We start from the raw sequence: 15,684 nt of genomic DNA, 5'->3' as shown, positions 1-15,684 counted from the left end.
AAGAAAATAAAAAAATCCGATACCACGACTTTTTCGATCGGCTATCGGCTGGCGTCAGGCAAGATAATGGCGATGAAAAGTGATTTTAACGAAATATATCAACGATTGTTGAAATTACCTGTTTCAAGTGAAGTTTTGAGAGATCGTCAGGCAAGCAAGAAGACACCATGATTTGACGAGATCATTTATTAACAACCTGGAATAGCATGTGGTGCTGCTACCGTTGCAGACAAGTTCATTTTGAGTTATCATTTCATTTTGATTTTTACAGGGCCGCTGTAACTCATAAAGTAATATCTTTTTTCATGCAGCTTGGGCATAATTAACACACATGGCGCAAGACATATTGATAAAAAAAAAAGAAATCATATTAATTGGAGCAATATTTAAGGCGCTAGAGTACTTTCGGCGGGCCAATGATAAAATGGCTGGTATTGGAGAGAGCTAGTCGTTATTTTGCTGGTTTCCCATTGGTACACCTCTATCAGCAGCCTCTACATTGCTCTCCACGTGCCGCAATCAGCACGAGAGTTGTGCGTTCGTTCAATTGTTTACTCTTGAAAAATACATCGTCTGATACGCCTCTTCTCTCACGGCGATTTGAAATAATGTTGATGCTGCAGCGGCCCTTTAAACGACTAGGGTTCGGCCGTTTCGATGTGCCCGCCGTTCACTAGACACGCAAAGCCGAGCTTCGTCCACCAGGAAAGCCCTTTCGCGCATCCCAATGTCGATCTCGAGAAACCCACCCTCAATTTTTTTCTTTGAGCTCTTCCATGCTGCGGATCCTCTTCTTGCAGACCTTTTATAAATCCCCATACGAAAAAGTCGCACATATTTAAGTCGTGGAAGCCAGTCCATATAGTCTAATCCCCGACCCATCCACTGCCGAGGGAACGTGTTATTGAGCCGTGCCCTCACACTCTTTCCGTAATGGGAAGCCGCCCCATCCTGCATGAATATACAGTTTTCCTTTGTCATTTGGTACCTTTCAAGCTCTGGGAGCATTTCCGTTTTCAGCATGTCCAAGTAGGCATCTGCGTTAACGGTGCCATCGAAAAAAAAAGGGCCCACTATGCGTTCAAGCCAAATCCCACTCCACACTGTCACCTTCGGTAAATAGACATGCCGTTTGTCCACGGCATGAGGGCTATCGCGAGCACATATCCTGCTGTTCTGGTGGTTCACACGTCCATCAAGTTGAAAGTTTGCTTCGTCACTAAATAAAAGAAACTGCAGGTGCCCAGGGTTGCTCTTAATTCGCGGCAACTCCGCCTTGCAAACTTTTAAACGTCGGACGTTGTCGCTGTCGTGCAGGGTTTGAACGACTTGTGTCCTATACGGGCGAAAATTATTTTTACGCAGAATCCGTCGCACGCTTTTTTTTTTCTCGAAATTTCGAGCAACCTGGCTGCTCGTTATGTTGACAATTTCCGGTCACCCTCGAAGACAGCAAGCACCGCTTCAATGAGCTCTGACGTTCACTGAATAGATTCTTCTTTTTAAAGTCTTCTCCACTCGCAAAACGATCCGCCAAAGTCAAAATTGTCGCGCGTGAAGGCGGGCGTTTATGAAATGCAGTGCGAAAGTTTCGTTGTGCTGGGGCCACCGAGTTCTGCTCCACGTACCACTTCACTGCTTGGGAAACTCATTTGCCGAGTATTGCGGCATCGCAGGGCGGCGCGGAAATATATATTGATAATAACTGCAGCAGAAAGCAGTGATGTGATTGGCCGAAACCGCTTTGAAGCACCTTTTGGAGTAGCCAAAACAATGCTTTGAAGAGTGGCATAATCACAACAACTTCTAGCGAGGAGGCTCCTGCGATATTTACGTTTTGTACTGTTAGAGGAGCGAGCTCCACAACGACGGAAACCTAGCGCCATCTGTGGAGGGCGGAGAGAGCTCCACAACGACGGACACCTAGCGCCATCTGTGGAGTGGTGGAGGGGCGAGGAGGAGCATCGCGGGGAGAACTCGCGCACGTCATGTCGTCACGACGAAATGTAATCCATTTTAATCCGGATTAAATCTTTGTGTTTCAATTAATATCGCTTATTCTTGAGCTCATCCACGACTAACATGGCGACGAGGACTCACTAACGAAGACTACGCGGACGGGCAAGCAGCGGAAATTCGGTAGGAAGCGACCGACGACTACCTAAAAGAAATACGTGCGAGCGGCCCACGGACGACCTGATGACGGCACCACGATACAACGCACCAGGTCACCGCGACGGTTACGTCATCGAGTGACATAACAGCGAGAACGCTCAAACGACGCCCAAGTCGACATCAAGCCGAAAAGCACCACCGCATGCGGCGACCGGCGCCGAAAGGGTGGTGAGCTGTCAACACGTGCACCAGCGACACCAGCGAAGAAACGCAACAAGCTACGACCGTACTGCCGTACGCGACGGACTGAGGACACCGGCTGAACGAGGTCAACGACTCGGGACGGCGAGCAACACGTACTCTCGGATCTGTTCCCCGACCTCCACGGCGTCAGTCGACGGCGTCCCCATCCACGGCAAAACGCAACGCAACAAAGCGATGACAGACTACATGTTTGCAACGACATCTGTCTTCACTGAAGACCGCGACAGCATCGACAAAGGCTGACACCGGACACATCTGCGCGATGCAAAACGCGAGGGCACCGAGCCACAGACTGCGCTCAACCTGACACCCGCACCAAGGAGGAGAAAGCCGCAACAGCACGACGACGCGAAGCGAAACAGCCAACTTCGGAACGCGTGAACAACATCATCACAGCACATCATGCAGACAAGAACTGGACAATTCTATTGGCTTCGCACGTCAACAGCATCGAGGCGATAGCGCTCTGGGACACAGGCTCAGCCGTAACACTCATGAGCGAGATCTTCGCTGCAAGCCACAACTTTGAGATCACCCCAGCCCCAGACAGTGTTCTCGGAGGCCCGTTCGGAGAATCAAGACACCCCGTTGGCCTAACACAAGCCAAGATTGCCATTGGAAACGCCAGCGCTACGATTCAAGCCAAAGTTGTGAAAAACCTCCCTCCTCATCTCATGGTAGGCCTTGACAGGCGACAATCAGTACAGTACGATTACATCGAACGCTTTGAAAACGGTGTACATTCCCTCTAGTAAAGAGATAAGATAATCCGCCAACCAAAAATTGAGATAGTAGCGACCCTACGTTTCGAAACCGTTCGTTTCTTCTTCAGGGGGATGAAATCCCCCTGAAGAAGAAACGAACGGTTTCGAAACGTAGGGTCGCTACTAGAAACGAACGGTTTCGAAACGTAGGGTCGCTACTATTTCAATTTTTGGTTGGCGGATTATCTTATCTCTTTATTATTTACCCAACCAGAGAGAATTCTCTCAAACGTGTTTACCTTCATTCCCTCTAGTGGATCACGCAACGGAGGTCAAGAAACGGTCATACAAAGGCAAAACGTCAGGGTACCCACATCCTTTTTGTGAGCGTGATGTACCGATCGAACGAAGACATCACACGCAACATGTTTCTACGACCGAGAACAAACCTTCGCGAGGGACAACTTTTGCTGCAGACCAACCTCACAGTTCTTCAACGAGCCTAAGCAGCCGGAGGACAGAACTAGGAGCACAACAGACCTGACTGTCACAATTCAAATGTGATAGAAGTGTGTGGAGCATCGGCGCACCGGCGAAGCCGGCCTTTGATCCGAATAAATGCCGCCGTTGCAGTCGTCCCGCGGTGTTGTTGCTTGCTCGATCGCCGTCGGCGTGTCTCAGCTTCGTCGTCTTTGCTTGCGGCGCACCGGCGGAGGCGGTTGATCTGACACACCGCGTTCGGCTTTGGCTAGCAGACGGCGTTCGTAAAATGGCGTCAGCTGTTGCTGGCTTCACGCGGCGGTACCGTGCGTGCTTCCATTCATTCGGTGTTCGTTACCATGGTGACGACGAGGAAAGCAGACGAACTTTTTGATGCGGAAGAACGCTGCGGCGCAGCGATACCAGGTGCGTTCTAAGGCCCTTACCGCATGCTTTTCAATGGGCGGAAGGCGAACAAAAAGAGTTCGAAATAAGGACTTAACGCAGAAGGCTGCATTTCTCCAGCGCCTCATAATTTGACGAGCCTTGCACGAAAAGCATGTTTTTAGACCAGAGTTTGGAGATAGTTTTTTTTACAACAACATGGGTCTAAAGTATCAATGTGCCGAAATAATATCAAGAAGGGCCATGATATCCAGGGGCGGTTGAATGAATGGAGTTGCAAGCCGTAAGGAGCTCTTGAAATAGTGCGATAAGAAACACCTGACCACAATCGCTGAGCAGAGTTTGTGGTGGATCAAAGGGAGCAATATATTGGTCAGATAAATCTTGGCCACCTCTTCTGCTGTCGTACTCGATAGAGAGAAGATTTCGACATGATTTTTTAATTTCTACTTTCATGTTTCGTGTTTTGTGCATCTATGCTCCTACAAAGGTAGAGGAACGTACAGGTTTTCTCAAAGATATTGAAAGGTATACACAAACAGATCGACTGGTAATTTTTGGGAGGGATGGCAATTGCGTTTCTGCGCCCCAAGACAGATCGAACAGCGCGGGGTATAGAGATGCAAGTTTAGTATTGTTAAAGGATGTACTCGATTGATGTGAATTAGAGGACCTAGCTCACTGCGCGTTAAGTGGCAGGTATATACAGTAAACACATTTCCAGGGAGGTACAGTGTCAAAAAACGGGCCTTCAAATAAAAAAAACATAAAAAAAACACATACCAGCGCTGCGTCTTTAAAAAGCAATTCTTATCGGCGATTCTTATTCCCAGATACAATATTACTAAAGTCCGCTGGAGGAATTGCATGTAATGGTCTCGCTATCTTGACGGTAAACTAGAGAATTCTGTTTTCACATTACGGCGAAAACAAGAATTATTTTGTTTACCTTCACAAAATGCGCAAACAATCATTGCGGCAATAGACGTTGTGACAATTGTTTTCGTTCGTTTTACTAACGTTTCCCATTTTCGTGCATAGTTTTGATGTGTTTTTTTAGTTACATCTTGAATTTAAATACATCTTTAATACATAAAGCAAAAACTTCTATACAAAGAATTCGTTTTCAGAGACCGTCAAGTTCCTTTACACGTGAAATACACGTGTAGATACATGCTTACACACCCATGCAAACATAGATGGTCGTTCACACACACAGTCCCTTTCCCCCCGACGCTCACACACACGCACAACACACGCGCGCACACGGACAATGTGCACGGTCACTCGCACGCACGCACTGCCACAGATGCCCACACTCACTCACACGTGAACCTGCATACACAGGCTCACATACGTTGGCTATAGACAATCACAGCTGCATTACACGTTGCTGGAAGGCTATGTACGTCACTGTGTGGCTTTGCTGCTTTTGCGACAGCAGCTGTTATTAATTGTTTTATAAGCGTAAATTCAAGCGAGTGTTTGTCGCCACTGCACTGTGCGCGTGTAGGCTTCACAAGCATAATGAATCGCTTTTCTTAGAAGAACAATGCCTTTCTCAACATTGATGTTGACGCCTCGTGTAGAAACTTTTTCATGACGTAAATTCCAGAGGATTCTTCTACCTTGAATTATAGACAATTGAAAGCATGGCGTCCTGACTTGTGCTACATGCGTTCATGCACGTCCAGCGTTTACTTGGTCATAGCTTTTTGCAAGCTTTACATTTCATGGTTTTTCCCGCACCAGGAGAGACATGGCGGCGGTAAGTCGCGTCGCTTCCAGTCGTGTATACACCTTCCTATAAACGCGGATGAGGGCGCGTTCATTGCTGTGTTTGTGTGTTTTTCACGCGTACTTTATTGCTGTCCGCAATTTCGAGCGAGCGAGGCTGAGCACGTAGGGGCTGTGCTTTTTGTGAACAGTGGAAACGTATATATTTTCCCTCAAATATCATTGCTAAAAAATAAAAGCACAGCAACGTTCCTGTTTTTCTGTATGTTTTACCAATATCTTTCGGGCTAAAGTGTTTTTTTTTTTTGGTTAGTTACAGATTGCCCGCGAGTAAAACAATAGAGAAGAGTTTGATTTCTAAGTAAAAAAAAACGTGAAAGAGATCAAAGTTGTAAGTAAATTTTCGAAGTTTATTTTATAAACTTTTAAAATATTAAACGAAAGGAAGTTATAAACTGAAACTACGTTCCGGTTTTTGGGAAACCCTGTACGGTTTGCCGATATTTGAATAGCGGAATACCCATAAACAGAAACGGAACCGATTTTATAATAAAAACTTTAGACGTTACTTTATCCAAATCGTCATTGTTTGCATTGATTAATTCGACCAACCGGCAGGTGTTTCTTTCGGGTTAATTTAATATGACATATGTTAAATTTTGGAAACAGTGACACAATTAAAAAATACAAAAAGTAATACAAAATTTTAAAATTTTGCACATGAAAGAATGCGTATCCGAAATGTCGCAAGAAGTTAGCAAAGAATAATACAAGATGGACTTTATGTTCCACAGTCTAATTTAAAAAAAAAAACGAAAAAAAAAACGTCTAGCGCTTTGAAAATATTCTGTCCACCTTCGCATGACTCTGAATGCAAACCGCCCTCTGAAAGAAAAATGTTAATTTATTTTTACAAGAAATTCCATCTGCAATCTCAATAAATCACCATCATCTATATTTATTGCTAAGAAGGCATATTAAAGTGTATTAGAATAATGCTAACGGCAAAAATACGCATCCTGCTCTTATAATGGTTGAAGGGAAGCAAAAACAAACTCGGTCCGCCACTTACATCGTTCCTGCCGACTACAGGAGGAAAAAGTGGTTATGGCTGGCGGAAGCCGTGTCCCTCCACCTCATTTCCCCTTTAAAATCTCAAGCGATCGTGACGTTAGGATTGCTGTGCTACTCGATCTACCTTCGGCAGTGTGGTTCGCTAGAACTGCTGTATCGTGCCGCATTTTCCACCACAACCTTCAGGGAACACTCTGCCCTATAGTGATGCATTTCCTGCGTTGCGCACCGAAGGCGAGCGTTGGTCACAAGCTGAACACGAGTACTGCGTGAAGCATCGGTTCTCGCTTGTATGCTGACTGATTGGAGACATGTCCGAGTCAAGCGCTGACGCCGCACTTCTGTCCAATTTGTGCACCATGCACGCCTCCGGTAGGCGGCGTTGAAAATCTAACTCCACGGCGTTCTTATCGTCGAGGTGATATTTTAATTCTTTTGAACTTGTATGTCTTTTTTAGGCGTATTGACCACTCATGTTGGGTCCCTCTTTTTTCCCTGAGTTGTTTTAAAGATTTCATTTCCACAAAGCATACAGTCATGCTAGATTACGAACTCTTTAAAAAGACAAAATATACATTTAGGACACTCGATGCCGAAGGAGGCGTGACTTTTTTTTTCTTTCATATCTGGAATATGCTTGAATTCATTTCGACTTCAGAAACTTCAAAAAATCAGAACTTCAGAAAAAAGTGTTTTTTGCGAACAAAACAATTTAATGTTGGCTGATAGTATGCTTTAAATTTCTGGAATTCGCCTCAAACCAATATGCCCAACAAAAACATCGTGTAAAATGGCTGCGTACCACAAAAATGTTTTTGGCGCCCAATTACCTAATGATATGCACTCTATCTTATAATAACATAGAAACACTGGAAGACGTTATTTTATGAAAATTCTTTATTTCTTTTATTCAAATCTGGGTCATGTGTCGGCTATAGCACTTCCTTTTTCTGAAAACTACTCACTAAATTTCTCTTAGTAAATATTCAAAGCCCCGTACTGCTGTGTTAGTTAAGCGACAAATCTCCAGTCTATCCAGAAGCGGCCCTATTGGGACTTAGGAAAAGCAACGTGTGCGAAGATTCCCGAAACTTTCATACTAGTCAAAATATTATTCCGCTTTATTAATGCGAAAGCAATAAATGCTTCATGGAGTGAAGTCAGCGATAAACGGCACCTAAAGTCTCATCGGCTGATCGTAATGGCACCTTAATTCCCATTGGCAGAGTGAAACGGCAACTAAATTCCATTCCCTATACGTGGCTTGCACATGGCGTCATTTCCGATGCCCTCCAGAGAAAAGGGGAAGAAGGAGCTCCCCTCTGATCAGGATCCCCCTTTGTGCCACCCGGATAAGCACAGACGTCGCTGTTCTCCTCCGAGAAGATTACAGAAGATTAACCTGCCACTCAAAATTCTTACAAAAGCAGCTTCCCTCTCCTCCTTTTACATGGTGTTCAAAAGTATACCATGTGACGTCAATGCAAGGAGCCTATAGACCTTTTCCACAAGGGCGCCGCCATCTTGAATTGTCGTCACTTCCAGTATGGGCGACGACAAAATAGTAAAACGTTTCAACCTCTAACCAGTAAAAAAATTGAGGCGAGCCAAATCGAGAATGTGTGACGGTTAGGCTTTTATCCTAAACGTCTTCTATTGGCGTGGCGACGGCAAAGTTGTGTTTTCGCCCATACTGGAAGTGACGTCGATTCAAGATGGCGGCGGCCTTGTGGAAAAGGTCTATAAAACACAACCAAAAATACAGCAACGCAGTTGCTTCGCCGCGGAAGCCGTCGTGAAGCCGGCGGGGCTCGCCGCGTCTGCGCACTGTAATGTGACCGCCCGAGCGCCGTACGGGAAAGGAGAGCATGGCGGGCTGCTTGTACGAGTGCGTTGTGCGTAGAAATGGTTCCGCATTTCTACACGTAAGCAGTCTGAAGCCTGTTTTCGAATTTATTTATTCAACCTATTAAAAGAATTAGAAAAAAACATAATATTGTTGCTGCAAAATTATTCTTTAAATAGGAGTCTCGACGGTTTTGCCTCCAGGCGTCCGCCTCGTAGGCGACTCACGCTGGAATTCGCCAACAAGGCGTCAACGCTGTGAAACGCCGGCACAAGGTCTTCAGCGCTCTCCTGAAAACACTTTTTATACAGTTTATTTATTTATTTAAAACACCTTCAAGGCCATCGGCACTACAGAGGGGAGGAAGGGGGGGGGTTAGTCGTAGTAGTACACTTTGTAGCTCAATCTGAGCAGTATAGATTACTTATGGCAGTTCTGAACAACTGGTCAGGAACAATTGTTGCGATAAATTCTGGAAGGTGGTTCCAATCCACTGAAGTTTACGGAATGAATAACTCTCGGAGTGCATTAGTGTTACATTTTAGAAAGTCTACCTTATACATATGATCAGTGCGTGACGAAATATAAGACTGAGGATTCAGCAGTCGGTTGTGAAGTAATGAGTGAGTATGGTGTACCTTATGAAAGAGACACAAGCGAGCTATTTTGCGACGTAAAGTGAGGTTAGGCAACAATAGGCTAGTTTTCATGGAGCTCACGCTAGCGGTGCGATGGAAGTTATTAAGAATAAAACGAGCAGAGCGATTCTGAACTGATTCCAGGGCGTTAGTTAGTTTGGAATGACCGGGGTCCCAGATGGAAGCATGTTGTAATATAGAGCTTACAAGCGTTTTGTACAGCTTTAGTTTCAGAGATCAAGGAGCAAGTGAAAAGTTTTGTTTTAGATAACCCAGCATTCAATTTGCGTTATTACTAACATTCTCAACATGCATTTGCCAGGAGATATCTGAGGTTATATACACCCCTAAGTGTTTAGAAGAAGACACAGAAACTAAGGGGATATTTTTGAGAAAATAAGAAAGAACATTACATTTATGCGATACTTTCATGGCTTTGCATTTAGTCGTGTTAAGTGGAGGTTATCCTGACTTGCACGTATCGGTATCCTCTCAACGTTACGCAATGGTACTGGCACCCTAATTGCTATCTACTTATGTTAGGACTTGTACGGCACTCATCACAAGAAAGCAAATTACTTGTAATCAACTACATTTTGAGTAAAGTTGAAATCATTTGATTATTCTAACTAGGTATTTATCAAACCAGTAATCTCATTATATTTGAAATTAATAAAAATACTTGAATTCGTTATCATTTTTCGTCAGCACAACCTGTCTACCAAGAGCTCCTCAAACCAAGTCTCTGACACGGAAGGATGCTACCAAAAATAATGAATCTAAAACATCAGAAATTTGTAATTTGGTCATTCTAATCTAATAATGTTCAGCACGAAAGGCTCGTTTTCCAAGAGGCAGAAATGTACGCCATTTTGAAAATCTGAAGTAATAGTAGTAACAGTTCCACTTTCAAGTAACGGTAGATAACTTGTTATCTGAAATAATCAATTAATATAATTGTAAACATGTTTACAAAAAGAAATTGTAATTGATAACTTTTATTTAACAACGCTTTTGTACAGGTAACTGCCGACGAACGCAGCCCTGCATCTTCGGCTTACGGGGCTTGGAAATGCAGATGCCCCTCGGTCTGTGTGTCTATGCTGGAAAAAGCAATGGAGAAACTTCATCGTGACGTCGCCAGTGGGAAGAGGCTAAAGCGGAAGCTTTTTGGGCCGGCGTGTAAAAGAGTCGAGGCACGTCAGCAGGTATAGCTTGCCCCTGTGATGGCGGCAGCAATTCGTCATTATATATGTGCATATTGTCGAACGGCGCGCCCAGGTGGTTGAAGTTTTTCAGTGGTGTTATTGTGTGCCGCAGGATCTTGGCGCGCTGACACTGTAAGGAGGTGGGGTACCCCACTTACGTACGTCTTTGTTGATACAGGGCCACACATACCGGGAAGTTTACAGCCGTTGTGTGGCTTTGATGCTGGGATGCCGCTACCAAGAAAAAGAAGTGAGTCCCCGTACCAGGTTCTCCCTGCGGCCTTCCTGCTTCCCAAGGGCTGGACGCACTGCCTTCGGACTATCGACGCCACCAACGGACAACCTCGCTCCCTGGGCCTTCTCCTGGGACCCGCAGGACCCGTCGAGGTCGTTGTGGACGGTGTCCCGGCACTGGAACTTATACAAGACGCCCGTCACTTGGACGACATGTTGGCCTAGGTGTTGCACCAAGTGGAGACCTTCGCCGACTGCATCGGAATTTCCCCTAAGTGTTATCCGGGACGTTCTTTTAGCGGTGACCATTCGAAGGACACCGCGCCCGGCCAGCGACTACTCCCCGAGCTCGCCGCCCCGGCCTTCCCCGGAGGATGACTCGGAGGAGGAATCCGAAAACGAAGAAGAAAACTTGGCTGCCGCCGCGCAGCGCATCCTCCACAGACTGGAAAGGAACCAGCACCTTCCGTTACCAACGACCCTGACGTGGCCGACCACGTCGACAGCAGGCGCTCAGTGGCTTTTTTGGCTGGGCCCCGGCATCCCCCAGTCTGCGCCAGCCTCCCACGTCCCTAAGTGGACTGGACTTTGGGCGGTGAGCTCTTCGGGTACTCACCGCCCTTCGACCCACTTAATTTCGACTCATTCCGTTTTTTACGCACGTGCCCCGCCCCCTTACCTTCCTCCCCCCCTCCCACCCGCCGTCCCAGCATCCGACATTACGCGACGCGGTGGACTCCATGTTGGCCGTTGGACTAATAGAGACTACCACACGAGGACCTTATTTGAATCCCATCCAAGTCGTGCCTAAGTCGTGCAAGGTGCAAGCACTTTCGCTTTTTGCTTGATTGTAGTCGGCTGACCCCGAGTGCCCCCCGGGCCATTCTTCACAAAGGTGGGCCTGCAAGATACCTTCGACCATTCCGGGTTGGTCAGGGCTACCTGCCATCTGACCACCTTCCGGCTGGACGACACGTACTGCAAGTACACCGTCCTGCCGTCTGGGGTCAGACCGTCACCTTTCTTTATGCAGTCTCTGGCCACAGCCCTGGCCCGGGAGGCTCGGGTTCCTGGGCTCTGGTTTTGGGCACACTTCAACAATTTCTTTTTTGCTCCCACCAACGCCGACTACCTTCTCCACCACACATCTCATATCTCTGAACACCTTCAGCTTTGTTGGTTTTGTATAAACCCAACAGGCTCTACACTGGTGCCAGTCCATACCATCAAGTTTCTTGGTTTCAAACTCAGTGCGGCAACCTACACCATCGGCCAGACCGCCTCCCACCGCCCAGACTTGCGTGCCACTCTCGGCATCCTCCGTGCACGTGAGAGACGCGAGACAGGGTAGGAGCTGCGTCTCCTATCCTGTCCTTTCTTTCTTTGTGTTCTAGTTTAATTCTAATGTTCAAGCTGATATGTTTACAAGTATGTACCAACAAGCTCAACTCTTCACTGTTTTTCAGACCAAGAAAACCTACTGCTGACAGGCTTCTGGAACTTGTATTTTAGTATTTTTTCGTTTCATTACTACGTTCTACGTCCCCTGGAACTCGCCGCCGTCACGGGCCAACCACCTTCCCTGGACTAATTGACCCTGTTTGAGCAAACTTACGAACGTCTTCCGATGAAAATCCTGTGGAACATCGTCCCAGTACAAAGATCAGCCTGCGCCAATGCCAGTGATTCCGGCATCGAAATCTGCCTGCCTGCGGAAAGCATCTCCATTTAGACCTCATCGCCCCGTCAAATCTGCAAGCGAGAGCTCAAAATCATGTTCCTCTTGCTGCTCTTGGCCCCTCCCGCACGCCCATTTCATGCGAGAAGCAGGCGGTAGTTCACGCTGCAACGAGAGGCCACGGAATAACTTGTTGAACTATCCAGGCTTGTGTGTGCAGACTTTTTTTTTGCAATAAAGCAGTTGTGTATACGCTGGCTCCCCACAAGTGACATCCCTGCCGGTGGTCCCTCCCGCTTCCTACTCATTTAAACCCCGGGGACGAGGATTCGCCGCCAGGAACCAGCTCAATATTGTTACGATTGACACGGTGACGAAACAAAGAATAACCGAGGAAACTGAAACGTTTAATGGGGCGAAATTGTTCCCTAAAACAAAGAGAGGACAGAAGACAACAACTGAGCGTCGCGGGCGTCGAATTCGGCGTAACAGCAGCATCGAACACTGGGGCGAGAGTGGTTCCGGCTCGCCATGCGAAGTCCCTTAAGTGCCCGCGTGGGTTTCTGGAACATTCGGCGTAGAAGGTTCGGCCACTATAGCTCGTTGTGACTCAAAAAGGTAGGGCGAGGGTAGGACGGGCCGGGGGGGGGGGGGGGGGGAGGAAACAGACAGAACGCTAAAGAGAGAAGGAGGTTACCCCCTCTCTTCTCCAGCGTTCCGTCTGCTTCCTCCTCCCCGGCTCGCCTTACTTCCTGGCCACCATATGAAAATGGTGGCCAGGAGCCACGTTTTGTGGCCCCCGGATAGACGATGACATTTGCCGCGCCTGTCAGGCATATCCGCGTGCCCCCAGGCCTGTGCAGCTCACGCCCTGGCCATTTCCTCTGCGACCATGGTCTAGATTGCACGAGGATTTTGGAGGACCGCTCCAAAATCCTCGCGCGTGGGGTGTATTGTTTTGTACTGGTGGATGCCTACTAGAAATGTGTAGAGGTGGTGCATAAGCCATCTCCATTGGCTGAGGCCACTGTGAGGTCTCTGCGAACAAATTTTGTAGCTCCTGGTCTACCGGACGTGGTGGTTAGTGACAATGGGCCAGTATTTGTTAGTGCTAAGTATAGAACCTCCTTGGAGTGAAACTGCTTCAGGGCGGTGTCCATTCTCCCTTACCATCCAGCGTCGAACGGGGTGGCGGAAAGGGTGGTGCAGACCACCAAGAACAAGCTGAAGAAGGCTGAGCCAGGCCTGTTCGAGACCACAATCGCCAGAGTGCTATTGAATTACCGGACCTCTCCACGCTGCCTCACGGGGCGAACACCTGCAGAGTTTCTGATGGGGCGGCGTCTGCGGACAGTTCCGGACCCTTTGCATCCTGACCTCCAGAGGCGGGTTGGTTTTCAGTAACTGCAGCAGAAGCAGAATCACGACCAGGCGGCTCGTAAAGACCCCCTGCCACCTTCTGGGGCTGGGGTTTGGGCTCGTAACTTCCGGCCTGGGACACTATGGGTGCCTGGATTGGTGGAGTGGTGGGTGAGGCTACAAACGCATCATCAGCACAGGTGGGTGCCTGATGACACTGTCTGGAACCGCCATCGGGACCATGTACGGCATCGAGCGGCACCTGACACGACCACTGTCGCCAATGAAGACTGCTTGGTTAGAGCATCGCACAAGCTGTCTTCAACTGAACACAAAACTGACCTGACAGTGTCCAGCTCTCTACTCGAGCATGTGACCTGTCCGCGGGCCCCCGAGGATATGCGAGAGGTGGTGACCAGTCCGTCTACACCAGTGCTGAGACGGTCAACACGAGAGAAGATCCGTGTCACGTTATTCACCTTAGCATTGTGAATTCTGTTGAGGGGGTGATGATTTTTTCTAGGGGGTAAGTAATGTTATCGTCTGACTAGTAGCACCACCGCGGCAATGGTGGGCGCTTGGTGACGTTGGTCCGGCCGCGGCCATGTTTTTAAAAGGCGGTGCACCAGCGGGCGGAGTCAGTTCTGTTGGCTGACCAAGGTGGTCTACTTGGAACCCATTTGTAGCCAAGTCTTGACATGCAATAAACATTATCTTGTATCTTAACAGTGTTTAAGTTTTGAGTTTCAAAGCAGGCTTATTTCGAATGGTTCTTTTCAAAACTGAAGACATTTTTTTGTAAATTGTTTAGGCTGGAGTAAGCGGGTCATGTGGAGCGCATAATGAGTCCCGAAATAACTATTTAAAATATAAAAAGTAGACGTCATACCAATTTCATCTTCGTAGACGCTTACTTCATGATTTGGCTCCAGGCTCTGGCTCCCGAACTCATTTAGCAGGTGAGGCTCTCAATGAACGGGAACATGGCCGTGGAGTGACAAGACCACCTCCCGATTTATAGTGTTAAGGTCTTTCTTATCCGGGCACCTCCCCCTCTCCCGGGCTATGGACTTCTCGGTTCCGAAAGACTAAATAGCCTCCATCACGTGGCTAATTTCAAGATGCTGCGGTAGCCGCAGCAGCTTCATTTTGAAGTCCTTTGTGTCGGAATTGACTACAAAACATTTTCGCTGTTTCACCGGTGGCTCGCCTTTGGAGAACAGGGTTGTTCGTGGCAAGGGCTTTAGCAAAGGTGGACATTCACACGTGAGTGATTTTGGTATTGACCAAAGCCTACAAGTTTTTTTGTTTTTTTTTTAAACCGACAACTTTCTACATGCGTCTCGGAGGTCGGGGACAGGGTAGGTACCGGCGCCGAGGTCGACTTGTAACGAGATGCGGTTAAAAGCTATATTACCTGAAGGCATACGAGGTATGATGATACGGTAGTTGCTTGTAGCGTCAGTAGACATTGAAAATGGTCCCCAGCCAGTGGGCTGTGCAATTTTCCTAGCGAAGAGAATTTTCGATTTGCTGTTTCGAACAGCGTCTGCTTTCAAATGCTATGATGAATATTGTTCTTTATACCAAGCAACAGCATTCCTATTCCAAAGCAGATCAGTGAGGTAATAATAGACAAACGACTAATAGTAAGAGTACCGTTTCTTCGAATGTTTAAGACGCGTTTTAGAGCGCAGCTCTTAGGGGCCCGTTCCCGGCTTGAGCGGCGTCGCCGTCGGCGTCGCCGTCGGCGTAACCGCAACCCTCGTAACCCTCGTGAGGGTTACGAGGGTTACGAGGGTTAATCTCATGAGGGTTACCCTCACGAGGATCACGAGGGCCACGAGGGTTACTTCCTCACGAGGGTTACGAGGGTTTTTACCCTCAGAAGGGTTACCTTCACAAGGGTTACCCTCACGAGGGTTACTTACCCTTGTAACCC

General features: G+C 47.5%; 1 protein-coding gene across 1 annotated transcript; it reads left to right on the top strand.

Moving 5' to 3' along the window:
* The first annotated feature begins 2,610 nt into the window (after positions 1-2,610).
* On the top strand, positions 2,611-3,721 carry LOC120849249. Its single transcript, XM_040221438.2, has 2 exons — positions 2,611-3,056; positions 3,398-3,721. The coding sequence occupies exons 1-2, from the start codon at positions 2,874-2,876 to the stop codon at positions 3,587-3,589; spliced, it is 375 nt and encodes a 124-aa protein (XP_040077372.1). The 5' UTR covers positions 2,611-2,873; the 3' UTR covers positions 3,590-3,721.
* Positions 3,722-15,684: the final 11,963 nt, after the last annotated feature.

Source organism: Ixodes scapularis, unplaced genomic scaffold (assembly GCF_016920785.2).
Source record: "Ixodes scapularis isolate PalLabHiFi unplaced genomic scaffold, ASM1692078v2 PGA_scaffold10__122_contigs__length_95168666, whole genome shotgun sequence".
NCBI lineage: Eukaryota > Metazoa > Arthropoda > Arachnida > Ixodida > Ixodidae > Ixodes > Ixodes scapularis.
Note: the sequence above shows the minus strand (reverse complement) of the source record. Positions and strands in the feature narration are given on the sequence as shown.